Raw genomic sequence first — 13,056 nt, 5'->3', positions numbered from 1 at the left:
CCTTCCAAGTCATGTACAACACGTTTTGAACCACTGTGGTATATAACCAAATATCTTCTCTTTAAACTGATGAGAGCATTTTCAAGTCTCTACAAGTCTTCTATTCTAAGGACCAATATTCCTAAAACACTTCCTGCCTTCTGTCTCCCATCATGCTATACATCCTGGCTGTTCTGTTGCCTGTCCCTTTGGAAATTCATTTGCAGGATGATTCACCTTACTCATCCTGATGCAACCTTTCATGGGACTCGAAGAAACCTCTACTTTCAGCATATCCTCTCTTCATGCTATTGAATAAACACTGTACTGCTGATCTCTCAGATGTAGTGATCATCCACATGACTTCACACTACCTCATATGACCCTCATTTTTTCTGTCTCTAAAGCACATGCCTATCATTCATCAGCTAAAGCTAAAGACGACGAAATTTCAGATGTCAAAGAGCACACACTAATCACCCCAAAGTAGATGTTTAAGTTAATTATACCAAATAAGCTTTTTGTCTTTTCAAAAAACAAAACAAAACAAAACAAAAAAAACCACTATCTCTCTACTAACTAACTTCCTTAGCATAGGCTTTGGATTAACTTGGCTCTCTGGACAAAACTTGTCTTTCTGCAAAACATCCGGGAATCCATTTACAACACTGTGGCAACAAGGTTGTAAATTTGCCCAACAAAGAGTCTACATTTCTGCAGCACACACCATAATTCCTGCCGTCCTTAGTGAGTTTAAGATTATGTTTGTAGGCGCACTACAATTCACTTTGTTAGACCTATGTGCCACTTGTCTCAGTTGAAGAAAACCCTATTTAGTGGACTATGGTAGATTTTCTAATGGAAGTATGAGACCCTTTAGGAAGATTCACGTGCGTATATGGCTGAACTGGACAGGTACACTTGCTTTTCCTTGTCACCTTAGTCCTTATAACATATGGATGCCCAGGAATCTGAGAATGCTAGCATGTGTATGCTGATATACACAGAGTATTAAAAAAGTATTAAAATAATTAAGCCACCAGTAACCTCCCATTCAGGGTTTCACCTACGCTACTTGAAATCAATCACTGTAATAATTTTACTAGATTTTTATAATGTTATATTTATAATACCCTTTTTCATAAAAATGTGGGCAGATTAACATCGGTCAAGTAGTCACAATATTAAAACTGTATGAAGGTATTACACAGGCTTTAGATGTCTTATCTCACTCCCAGTGAATCAAAACTTATAAAAATATGAATTGACATTTGTTTACGAACTAGGGCTTTATAGCAGTTCAGTGGACATGTTCTTTACAACAATTAAATGGAGGAGAAAAGAAGCCAAAGAAGAAACAAAACATTACTGACAATTACATGTTTCATCAACCTTTCTCACACACACATTTCTCCGTATGGGCTGATTACGTGGCTTTACAGTTAAAAAAAAAAAAAAAAGCATTTCCAATGAATGTGAAAGATTAGTCATTGTTTATACAGTATTAATGTGCTGTATCACTAGATCAGCACTATGTGTTACTATTTAACTATATAGATTAATTATTTTAGAGCTTAGTGGGTTTCAAGAACATTTATTTTCTAAGGACTACTCTGCAACTAAGACTGCCACGCGCTTTGGGAATAGCTCACAGCACTGAGAGACGCAGCATTAACGAACAGATGCACTACTTACAAGCAAATTATTCAGGATCATTTTGAGTGCCTTCAGTACAAAGATATTTCAATAACGTAAAAAACAAACACTGTTGCTAATGAAAAAGTTGGAAAAGGAAACTAGGGATAAAGGGCTCAGGCAACAGTCACGCTTAGCCATATATTACAGTTCTTCTTGTAAAAAGACCAATGGGTAACTGAGAGGCTCAAAAAGATATACAGTTGTGATTCTTGCTTGGATTCTTTCTCTTCTGTAGAGAAGCAACTTTAAATCTATACTGATAATGCAAGAAGCAGTCCAATGTTATTTCACCCTAGTTTCAAAATAGACCCGCTCATTTCAAAATGTTTAACAGAAACACATTGTTTAACACACATCATGAGACTATCATGGCAACATGCAAAATGTAATGATTACTTGCTAAGGTTTACCAATATTGGTACGTGAAGGAACAACAAAAAAACACACTGAAGTACAGATGACTGGCGTTTGTCTTATTCTCTCAAGACATAGTAGTAGTTACACTAATCTCTTTTCATATATTACACACGTATGCATAAACAGATCCACAAACCTAAATAAATATGCAGTCACCTACAGTACAGAAAATTCTCAGTTACACCTTTCTACTCCACTAATAAATCACTGTAATTCACTAGTAAGTGACCTAAACATAGCCAGGACAGAAAGAAATTAACGCGATTCTAAAAACCTCCAGACACTCACCAAAAGACTGAATGCAGGTTTCAAGAAGATCTTCCAAAGTGGCCCCTTTGGCTAAGTGCCCCAGCGGCACCATCGTGACCTGGGTGAGATTTGAGAGGCTGGGACAATGACTGATCTGCTTCAGCTCAAGTGCTGTTTCAGGGGTGGTGCTGCATGCTTGGGCAGGTTGCCTAAAGGAAAGCACAGTAGTGAAGTAAATACAAGGTCCAGTGGTAAATTTTACACTGCAAGGGAAAGGAGGAGAGATTTAAAGGATAATTAACTCCCTGTAGCTAGGGTGTTGAAAGACGTAACCCTCCCACTTAATAGGTACGCCAAAGACACTGCTCAGTAAGTGATGACTTTTTTTTTTTCCCCCTGCTAAATGTGGATTGTAGAGGACACGGTTATAGAGCTCCTTGAATGATCTGTCAAGATTTCCAGAAGTCTGGGGAGTTATATTTACATTACGATTTCAGCACAAGCATAAAAACCCCTCAGACTATGTAACAGGAATATTGTTATGCAGTAATTTACCATCGTGTATTTGTGTGACCACCATAAATAAAGGAGAAAAAAAATTAGAACTATAATCAAGTATTACACACGATGGAAAATGCCAGACTAGCTTTATTAATTTCATTTGGAAAATCACTACGAAGTAAACAAAGTATCAGTGCAACTTTACAGCAGAGTATTTCACAATTTAAAAAAATTAATTTGCATCCGTTCTATTCTATTATTTCCTACTAAGTTATTTTTACATTGTATACATGCCTAAACTAATGTCTTTATTATTAAAGGTAAGAGACCAAAATCAAGCTTGTATCTAGTTTTAGGCTTGTATTTTGATCACGTAATATCTTAGATTTCAAGAATGTGTATGTTTACAGATAATACTAAGGCTGTTCATCGTTGTTCATTGCATACAAGTTCACAATTCTGTATGAAATAGTAAATAGGAGCGTTATTATATCGATGACGAGTGCTGAAACATTTTTGCCTGCAAATAACAGGAACCACTTCAAAACCCAACTTGAGACGATAACCATACAGTTCACAAAAGGGCAACGACCACTGCTGTTTCAACCAAACTTGGGTTTATTTCAGGGACAACTGACGCTCCACAGGCTTCCTAAACAAGTAACTCCAGCATCTTTAAGATGCCACGTTAAGCTTTCATAAAACTTTTCTTGGAACACTATGCAAGACTATATTAAAAAAATGAGAGTCTTTGGAAGAAAAGGCTTGGAAATTTATGCATCCGTATTACGCACAGATAGGGGAGGTAAAGGCACAAACATCCCCTTATAGGCACTCCTGGATGAAGTTGGAAATACGCACGCCTTATGAAGACAGACCAGACCCTACCTCATCCCCGTGAATTTCAAGCCTTATCTTGAATTTCTGTCTCACCTGAATACAGGGAAGACCGCAAAACTGCACATGATGTCACTTACAACCCGACACTGGCCCTGGGCCCCCATAGTTTCAAAGTCAGGAAAATACAGGCCTGATGCTGCAGAGGCAGGGACCCTCATGCTGCCCCTCCGTAGCTAAGCTGACAGCGGCTACGCGAAGAATGTTCTCTTCCCTTCCCCCTTTCTCTAAATTTCCCTCTTAGCTTTGTGACCTGACTTCCTGTTCTCATATAAAAAGAGCAAGGGCCTGATCAGCTTTCAGGGTTCTTTTTTACATGCTTAACTCCCTCTCCTAATGTTATTCCAGTGCCTCTTCAACGCAGGGCAGAGGATCCTGGCCATGCAGGAGTGATAAAGTAGGAGTTAGGCAGAAGAGATTTTAGGTTTTGGCATCAAAGGGGGGGAGGGGGGGAAGCATCCACGTCCCCCCCGAAGAGTTTACAGTAACACTGTGGCCGACTTGGCAACATCGGACAGGCAAAACGCCGCCTGTACCCAGCCTTTAGAAGCGACCCCCTCGCAGCGGTTGGCGTGACACACGCGAAAGCTGCGCTGCGGGGCGGCGGGACGCGCACCCCGCGCCTCCACTGCGCGCTCTTTGGCGGTGGGGAAAGGAACCACAACCAAAGGACCCTCGGCTCCTGCGCTGGCCCCGGGGCAGGGGCCGCTTGCCCGGCGAGGAGCGGCCGGCCTGGCTGCCCGGTCCGGCGCCCCGCGGCAGACCCCGGCGAGGGCCGCCCCCCTCGGGCGGCACCGTGGGGCTCCCCCCAGCCCCCGCTGCGCCCTTGCACGCAAAAGGGTGAAACAACCTGCCCCCGCAGGCTCCCTTTCCCCTCTCCCTCCCACCCGGGAGGGCCTCGGCCGGCGCCCGCGGAGCCCCGACCGCCCCCACCGCGCCCCACCACGGAAGCCCACGCCGGCCCCTCCGCGGGGGCGGCGCGGCACAGCGGCAGCACAGCGCACCCCGGCCCCGCCGCCCCGGGTGGGGACCCCACGCTCCCGGGCGCGGCGGCGTGTGACACCCCCCGCCCGCCCCCCGAGACCCCCCGGACGGCAGCGGGAGGGGAAAACACCAACGGCGGACTCACGGGTTCTCTCTCCTTTTGCCTAGCGTTCCCATGCCGGCGCCAGCCGCGGCTCGGCCGCCCGGGCGGCTCGGCCGGGAGCGGGGCGGAGCGGGGCGGGGGAGGCCGGGGGGCGCGGCGCGGCCCCGCGCATCGCCCCCTCCCGCCTCGCCGCTCTCCCTCTCCCCGTCTCGCCTCGGCAGGAGCCTGAAACCAATTCAAGCGGGGCAGCGGCGGCGGCCGCCACCCGTGACGAGCGCAGGCGAAGATCTTATCGGCAGAAGGAAGTACTGAGCTACTGGGCTGCTCTTCTCTGAAGCCGCCGGATTTACCAGGTACCGAGAGAGCCGCTCCTGCGCGCACCGCCGGGCGCCGAGGCGGCTGCGGCTCCTTCCCACGGCAGAACTTTGGCCGGGCAGGGCAGAGCCAGGCTGCCCCTCCCCTCCCCTCCCCTCCCCTCCGGGCCAGCCCCCTCCCCACGGCGGCGCCCACGCGTGCCAGGCAGCAGCCGGCACCTCGCCGCGGACAGGCGCTGCCGGGGCGGCGGGGAAGGCTGTGGCGGGGCGGGGCGGGCGCAGCCGAGCGCCGGGCCAAGCCCCCCCCCCGCCGCTGCCCGGGCCGGCGGGAGGGCGCCCGCGTGGCTCCGCCGCCCCTCGGCACGCGCGGGTGGGCGGAAGCCTCTGCGCGCACCGGGGCAGGGCCGCGCACCGGGGCAGGGCCGCGCACCGGGGCAGGGCCGCGCACCGGGGGCAGGGCCGCGCACCGGGGCAGGGCCGCGCACCGGGGCAGGGCCGCGCACCGGGGGCAGGGCCCCGCACCGGGGCAGGGCCGCGCACCGGGGGCAGGGCCCCGCACCGGGGCAGGGCCGCGCACCGGGGCAGGGCCGCGCACCGGGGCAGGGCCGCGCACCGGGGGCAGGGCCCCGCACCGGGGCAGGGCCCCGCACCGGGGGCAGGGCCCCGCACCGGGGCAGGGCCGCGCACCGGGGCAGGGCCGCGCACCGGGGGCAGGGCCGCGCACCGGGGGCAGGGCCCCGCACCGGGGCAGGGCCGCGCACCGGGGGCAGGGCCGCGCACCGGGGCAGGGCCGCGCACCGGGGGCGGCCACGCGGACCGTTATTGTATGAAAGGCTGGGTGCTCATGGGGCACCTTACGCTGTCCCTCCGGTGCAATCACAGCGCAAGGGGGGGGGGGGGGGCGGTAGTGTTCCCGGTCCTTGTGTCGTGATTGCGAGTTTCTGAGAGCTCTTCCAACCCCACGTTGACGCCCTCGTCGCTCCCGAGGGGAAATTAACCGGCAGAAAATCCCAAAGGGCAAAGTCACCGTGTCCCGCAACGTACAGTCCGACCAAACGGTCTGTTGCTGAGACATGCGCCCAGCGGGGCAGTACAGGAGCACAGGGGTGCAGGGCGCTTCGCCTGCAGCATCGCCAATGGCTTATTTTGAGAGCTCAGTTTACATTCTTAAAAATTCCTTAGGCACCGTAATGCCATCGTGCCTCACGCTGAGATCCAGACGGTTCTCATCAACTTTATTTAAGGCTAACTGGTAAGGTTCAGGTATTCGAAAGTAATTCTCTGCCAACAATAAAGGCAAATTCCTCTTTAGGAACTTAGGTCTCCAAAACGATAAATTTTGCAAAGGACGCAGCTCACCAGCGTTTTCTCAGAGACGGTGGCAACTACCATTATCACAACAGGAGCTTTGCAAACCTGACTTTTGCTTTGCTGAAGACCTCCAGGTAAAAGGAAAAACCCTACATGCTCTGGGAAATCACATAACTGATTTAGTAGGTGACAGTCTTCTAAGTAAGATTTAAGCTCATTCCTAGTATAGAGCTTGAAGGTCACCGTGGTTTAAGAAACACAAATACATTAATATATATCCAAGACCGCAGGTCACATGCTCTGTGATATTATCTGTAGCAATTACGTTGTTAAGCCAATCTCCCGGCTGAATTCTGCTTCAGAGAAGTACATCCCAGCTATCTTTGCTTTTTCTTTAACACGCTTTCCTTGAGAAGTTCATGTGCCGGCATGCACGCACAAATGAAGGTTTGACAGAAAGAATGCTCTCTAGCCTTGTGGTCAGAAGGTAATCCACATTTAAATCTTACAGTACACAATCTCATACAAAAATTCAACGGTAACTTACGTGCCCACACAGCAGTCTGACATACTGATCCTTGAATGTGATGTTCTTCAGATGAAATGGTCTCCTACTGTAAAGTAGATTCATGCCTGTTTTGTGTCCTCAGAGGGTCAGAGATTTGCTCCGTGGAAAGGCAGGATATTTCTTCTGTTCTCAGAGCTTCAATCAGTAGATGATTACTTTAAAACGTAACTTATGATCCAAAGGAGCCATGCTAACACCGTTGCAAGATGACGATGGCTAGGATGGGCCATCATCCTAGAGCACGACCAGCCGGGTGTTTTTATACTGTTGTGCTCAGATTCCTGGAAGATCTTGCACCAATAGCAACTTTTAAATTGGATTTTACCATTGGAACAAAGTGAAGGCACCAATTTACTGCCTCAGCACAAGGCGGATCTTTGAAGTTCTGTTGTACTTCAAGATATGCCTTTCTCCCTCCAAGTCAGTGCAAATCCACAAACCTAGTTTGGCCTTGGAGCGGAGTGAAAATAATTTTCTTAAGCTGTTCTTTCATATCTACTTTAAGCTCATTCCATCTGCCATCTGTCCTGGGTCCATATTCCTCCTCTTCACAGTGGGCCAACTGTAAACGTGTAAATGTTTGCACAACCACAAGGTGAGTTACATACACGAATTAATCAAGGCAAAAAACCCAACCCAACCAAAAATTATCTATGTTCTGCCATACAGTATCAAGTATTTAATTCATTTAATCACCCACTTTAATTAGCTCAACTGATGCCACAACCAAGCAATGGTCAGAGAGCAAGACCACACATTTTTTCCAGTAGCATTCACTTAGATCTGTTTTACATGCATCATTGTAAAATCACAGCCTGATTCTGAAAGCTTTTTGGTGTCCTTGTGGGATCATGAATGAGAAGGTTCCTCGGCGCTGATAGAACAGCTGCTAGGTGGCGGGGTCAGCAGACAACATTAGAAGGCAAGCCAGACGATCTAGTGCAGGAAGCAATTCTAGAAGAGGAGAAATGCTGACATAACTGGAAAGAAGGACAGCAAATGTCAAGCTCTGAAGAATCACTCTATGAAAAGTCAGTGTATGTTATGCAAACTAAGTAGTAATCAGAATCCTTGGGTTTAACAAGTTGTTGTCAGTGAGGGCCTGCTAGCAATTGCACATGAAAAATCACATTTCGTCTGAGCTTTGATACACCAAAGGTGTGGGTATCCTGTGTGATCAGCTGATAGGAATAGCAGCCCTACTTAAGGCATTGTCTGAATGTACCTCCCCATTATAATTAAAGATTGTAGCTGTTAGAACAGTTTTTGTTGGTGTAAGTGTTGATTTCTGTTTCAGCTAGTAGAGCATTTCTAGAGTCTTGTTCCAAGCTTGGGTCATAACTTTTGATCAGGACTATCTAGGCTTTGGGTGCTTTCACTAACTTATCAAACATTTCTCTTTTTAGAAAGTTGTAGCGTTAGTGAAGGTTTTGGACTGATAACCCTATTGAAGTTATCAGACCACAGTAATTTTCTTGCCATTTCTCTCTTGACTCACCTTCGCCGCAGTGGCCAGGGATGGTATGTTCCACTTTGTGAATCAGTGTGACCTATAACGGTGTTAGTTTTTGTGACTTCATCACAAGTATCTCCCTTCGATGGTGCATGTTCTAGGGTGACTTTTTGGACTACTGCAGCTTTCATTTATAAGTGAGAGGCAATAAAAGCCGTGCTTATGATTGTAGAATGGGACCTGGAAGTGTAAGACTGTAGGATTGAGAGAGTGGATAGTAAAATAAGAATGTGAATCCTCATTTTAAACATTTTAAGTCAGGTTGAAGAAGATGGACTAATCTTATTTGAGTGCTTTGGGTTGTCAGTAAGATACCTCTGAGGTTCCAGCTTTTCTGCAAGAAGAGAAGGAATCGATAGCAGACAGTAGCCACTGCCCCCTTATGTTTAAGGACCATAGGTTTGTGTACGTTATGTGCAAGGCATGTTACAAAGTTAATAGCTATGCTACTAACAGATCTACCTATCCAATCTACGTCTACACTGACATTTCTTCTGTGGAGGCTGCTTCTGTTAAACCTTTTAATGTCCAGCAGGCAGCCTTGAGCTGAACAAGGTGGAAAAGAGACAAGATTAGAATTCATAAAAGAGGAAAAGGAAAAGCTTAGGAAAATTGTCAGACCCTAGAGTAGAGCATGGAGTACCCAGGTCTCACTGGTTTTGGATTTTACCAGACCATTTCTTAGGTTATTTGCCAGCCATGGGTTCCCCACCACTCTCACTGAACCCTCAGGCTGATCATTACAGCTACTGTGAGTCATTTTGTCAGTTCAAATGCCAAAGGTCTGTGGTATGGATTGAATGAGGCCATGTAGGTGTAAACATGCTGCCACTTGATGGAGCATCTGTGGTTTTTAGTCTTGGAAATTACAGGTAAGACATAGTTTGTAGGTTAAGGCAACATCTTTTATAAGACAAACTGGCACAGTGAGAAAAAGACAATGTTTTGAGTGGACTTGAAGAGCGTTTCTGCAGAGGATCACAGAATCACAAAATGACTGAGTTTGGAAGGGACTGCAGGTCTGGCCTCCTGCTCAAAGCATGGCCAGCTGTGGAACTAGACCTCTTTCCTCAGGCTTTATCCAGTCGGATCTTGAAAGCCTCCAAGTCTGAAGACTGCGCAGCTTCTCTGAGCAGCCTGTTGCAATGCTTGACTGCTCTCGTGGTTTTTAAAAAAAAATAATTTTTCTTATATCCAATCAATACCTTCACTTGTTTCAGTCTATTTGTTGTCTCTCGTGCTCCTGCCATGCACTGCTGTGAAGACCCTGGCTCCTTCTCAATAACCTTCTCAGGAGTACAGTCAGTCTGCTATTACATCCCACACCTGAGGCCATCTCTTCTCCAGGCTGAAAAGGCCCAGTTTCCTTAGCACCTCCTCACAGGGCAAGTGCTCCAGCCTCTCACAATCTCGGTGGCCCTCCGGTGAGCTCAGTCCAGTTTGTCAATGTCCTTATTGCACTGGGGAGCCCGGAACTGGACTCAGTCTAGAGGGCTGAGTGGAGGTGGTGCGATCGCTTCCCTCGATCTGCTGGCTCTGCTCCTGTGAATACAGCCCAGGGTGCTGTTGGCCTTCTCTGCTGTCAGGGCACACTGCTGGCTCGTGTGCTGCTTGCTGCCCGGCAAGACCTCCACCTCCTCTTCAGCAGTGCTGCTCCCCAGCCAGTTAGCCCCCAGCCTACACTGGTGCAAAGGTCTCTTCCTTCCCAGGTGCAGGACTATGCATTTGTCCTTGCTGAATTTCACAGAAGTTCCTGTCGGTCCATTCCTCCAGCCTGTCTAGGTCTCTCTGGATGGCAGCCCTGCCCTCAAGTGTACTGAATTGCTGTCCCAACATGATGCTGCCTGCAAACTTGAGGAGAGCGGACTGCGTCACCTCCCCCAGACTGTTGAAAACAGTGTTAAAATGGACAGGTCCCAGGATAGACCCTTATGCTACTCAGTGCCAGCCTCCAGTTACAGTGCAATGTATACCCTCTGAGTCTAACCATTCAAACAGCTTTTTACTAGACAGATATCTAGTTATCCACCCATCCAGACCTCAATGTCTCAAACTGAATGCAAGAATATTGTAGGAAATTATGTTGAAAGCTTTGCTAGACTTAAAAACCAGCAACATCTGGAAATCTGTCTACTTCTTCCTGTATTATACTAGTTGATCTAATAAATATACTAGTTGATCTAATATACTAGTTGATCTATCTCTACCTGTAGATCTTGTCTTGGCTGTGTCTTTAAGCCATGGTAGTGATGACAATGTTACCATATAAAGATGCCCCCTGAAGAATTGTGTAAAACAAAATTAGGAGATTCATGTCTCATTGGATGTCAATATTGCCTTTAACTATAAAACAAGATACAATTTCTTCCATAGCACCTCTGCTTCCGTTCAGATCGTAGTACGGACGTGTAGTTGGAGCAGATAAGGAGGCATACTGATGGGAGTTGTCGTTCTCAACTGCTTTGGTTACAGAAGGTAGATGGCTTGTAGTCACTAGGGAAAGAGGACTGTAGAAGTAAAATTGTGGTCTGATGGCTGAGATAACTGAAAACTGCTTGTGCATCTTCTATGGACTCTCCTAGAATACCTTGCCCTTCAAGTAATGATGCTGAAAAGAGCTTTCTACGTACCTATTGACTGTTTTCCTCAGGTTTGAGATGCTGACTGGGCATTCCTCTACCTGCAGAAATTGCAGAAATCTGAGCATTCGCTAATGAGAATTAAATAAAAACATGTGCTTTGATCATGCAAAGTACTAAGTACTACTACTTAGTTTTTTGGGAAAAAAGTCCTCATTGTGTCATTTTGAGCACCACAACTTCTGCGGCCTTTCCCTTGTGCCTCTGGTCCCTGTTTTTTAAATGGGGAAAACAATCTTGCTGTACTTCACAAAGATGATTGATAAAGTCTTTTCCTGACTAACAGCTGTGTTGGTGAGAATTTATCCAACCACTTAGTAATACTCTGAAAATAATTGCATTCTTGCTTGTGAAAGTGCTCATATATTCCAGTGATACACGGTATACATGACTGCATGGTTTTGCAACCCAAATTAGAGGTTCTGCCTTCAGTGCAGGAAATTTGACACTGATAGAAGGATATGTGCATCAGGCAGTGCGTACAGTTCACCAGTACCTGAGTTTCATCAGTACCCTGACTGGGATTCTGAGCAGAGATTAAACCCCCCCCCCAAAATGGCCAAATTCCTCTTCCCTTTTTCTTCTTTTCAGACAAATTTTACAAGATGAAGTGAGCCAGTCCAGGAAAATTTACCAATTTCATAATTTTTAATAACTTAATTTATCCTTCTATTTTCACCCTGGACTCCCCAAAGGACTTAAAAGTCACCGAAGAGTCTAAAATTTACTTTAAGAACTGTGCCTAAGTTTATCATTAGTTGTTTGTACAGATAATTTGCAAGCTGCTTATTGGCAACAGTCTTGCACTGTCAGCTATGTGTAACTGAAACTGTTAGGGGTTTTTTGTTGATGTTTTTAATCTGGGAGACTTTAAATAACAGTAGACTAAAATTAATTGTTCCAGTCAGAAAAGCAACAAACATATATGTTGATAATATATAAAAACATCAAGTCTGGTAGGTCAGAAAATGTTATTACCTGGTGGCATTCTTCTGAGTAGAAGCACATTTTGATTTTTGTGGCTTTGAGGCTCAGTCCTACAAGTAATACCTCAACCTTTCTATTGATTAAAGATTTTGTTGTTTTCCTATTTCAGAGAATGCTGACATACAGTAAGCACTGACCACCTGCCTAGAAGGGTCATCTGCCTACCTTGCATTAATGTCCAGTTGTTTCAGAAGTAGCACACAGTGGGGCTATTACGATACTGCAGTATGCAATGAAAGGTAATGGAATTGCTAACTGAAATCTGCGTTCTGTATCACTATAACCAAAATCACATTTCATTCTGGCATCAGGGAAGGTTAAAAGCTTTGATTTACTACAACTGAGGCCAAAGGCATTGTCATCAGAGCTTCTATTTCCCTACAGTAGTCCATAGCAAAATAGTTTTCTTTCCTTTATGGTCTTTCAGAGTTAATGTACTTAATCAGTTTTGATTCAGGTCATCAGGATGCTTATGTGTACATACTATTTGCCAACTGATTTGATAAAAACTGCACAAAAGCGAATCTCCTTCCCTTCCTCCTCCCTTTCCCCCCCAAAACCCCAACCATGCTGCAACACCTTCTTTCATAAAACGCATGTGTATAAAGTATGGATAGATAAGGTGAAAAACAGCCGGTACCCTTGAAATAACGACTATACAGAAACAGTGAGACTCAAGATACAGAGAGGAAAAGCTAACAATACTACTAAGAATGCTTCTTTTTGGTTCACTGTCTGATTTAAAAGAACAAAACAGCTACTTAGACAGGATGTAGATAACATCATCCCAAACGTCCTTTTGTAAACATTTTCCAAGGAGACAGTGATTAGCTACTTCCTTTACTGGATATCTCTTGGTCAGCACCAAGAGGCAAGACACCACTCACTAGAAATTT

At 46.3% G+C, this 13,056-nt stretch overlaps 1 protein-coding gene across 2 annotated transcripts in view; it reads right to left on the bottom strand.

The window, feature by feature from the left end:
* Positions 1 to 4,944, bottom strand: part of RASGRP1 (RAS guanyl releasing protein 1) — a 42,117-nt gene extending 37,173 nt beyond the window's left edge. For both annotated transcript variants that reach the window (XM_064460143.1, XM_064460144.1), the window contains exons 1-2: positions 4,871 to 4,944; positions 2,383 to 2,552 (exon numbers count right to left, since the gene is read on the bottom strand). In XM_064460143.1, coding sequence (XP_064316213.1) covers positions 2,383 to 2,552; positions 4,871 to 4,902 — 202 coding nt within the window. In that variant the 5' untranslated portion in view covers positions 4,903 to 4,944. The remainder of the gene's footprint in view (positions 1 to 2,382; positions 2,553 to 4,870) is intronic.
* Positions 4,945 to 13,056: the final 8,112 nt, after the last annotated feature.

Source organism: Phalacrocorax carbo, chromosome 9 (genome assembly GCF_963921805.1).
Source record: "Phalacrocorax carbo chromosome 9, bPhaCar2.1, whole genome shotgun sequence".
Taxonomy (NCBI): Eukaryota; Metazoa; Chordata; class Aves; order Suliformes; family Phalacrocoracidae; genus Phalacrocorax; species Phalacrocorax carbo.
Note: the sequence above shows the minus strand (reverse complement) of the source record. Positions and strands in the feature narration are given on the sequence as shown.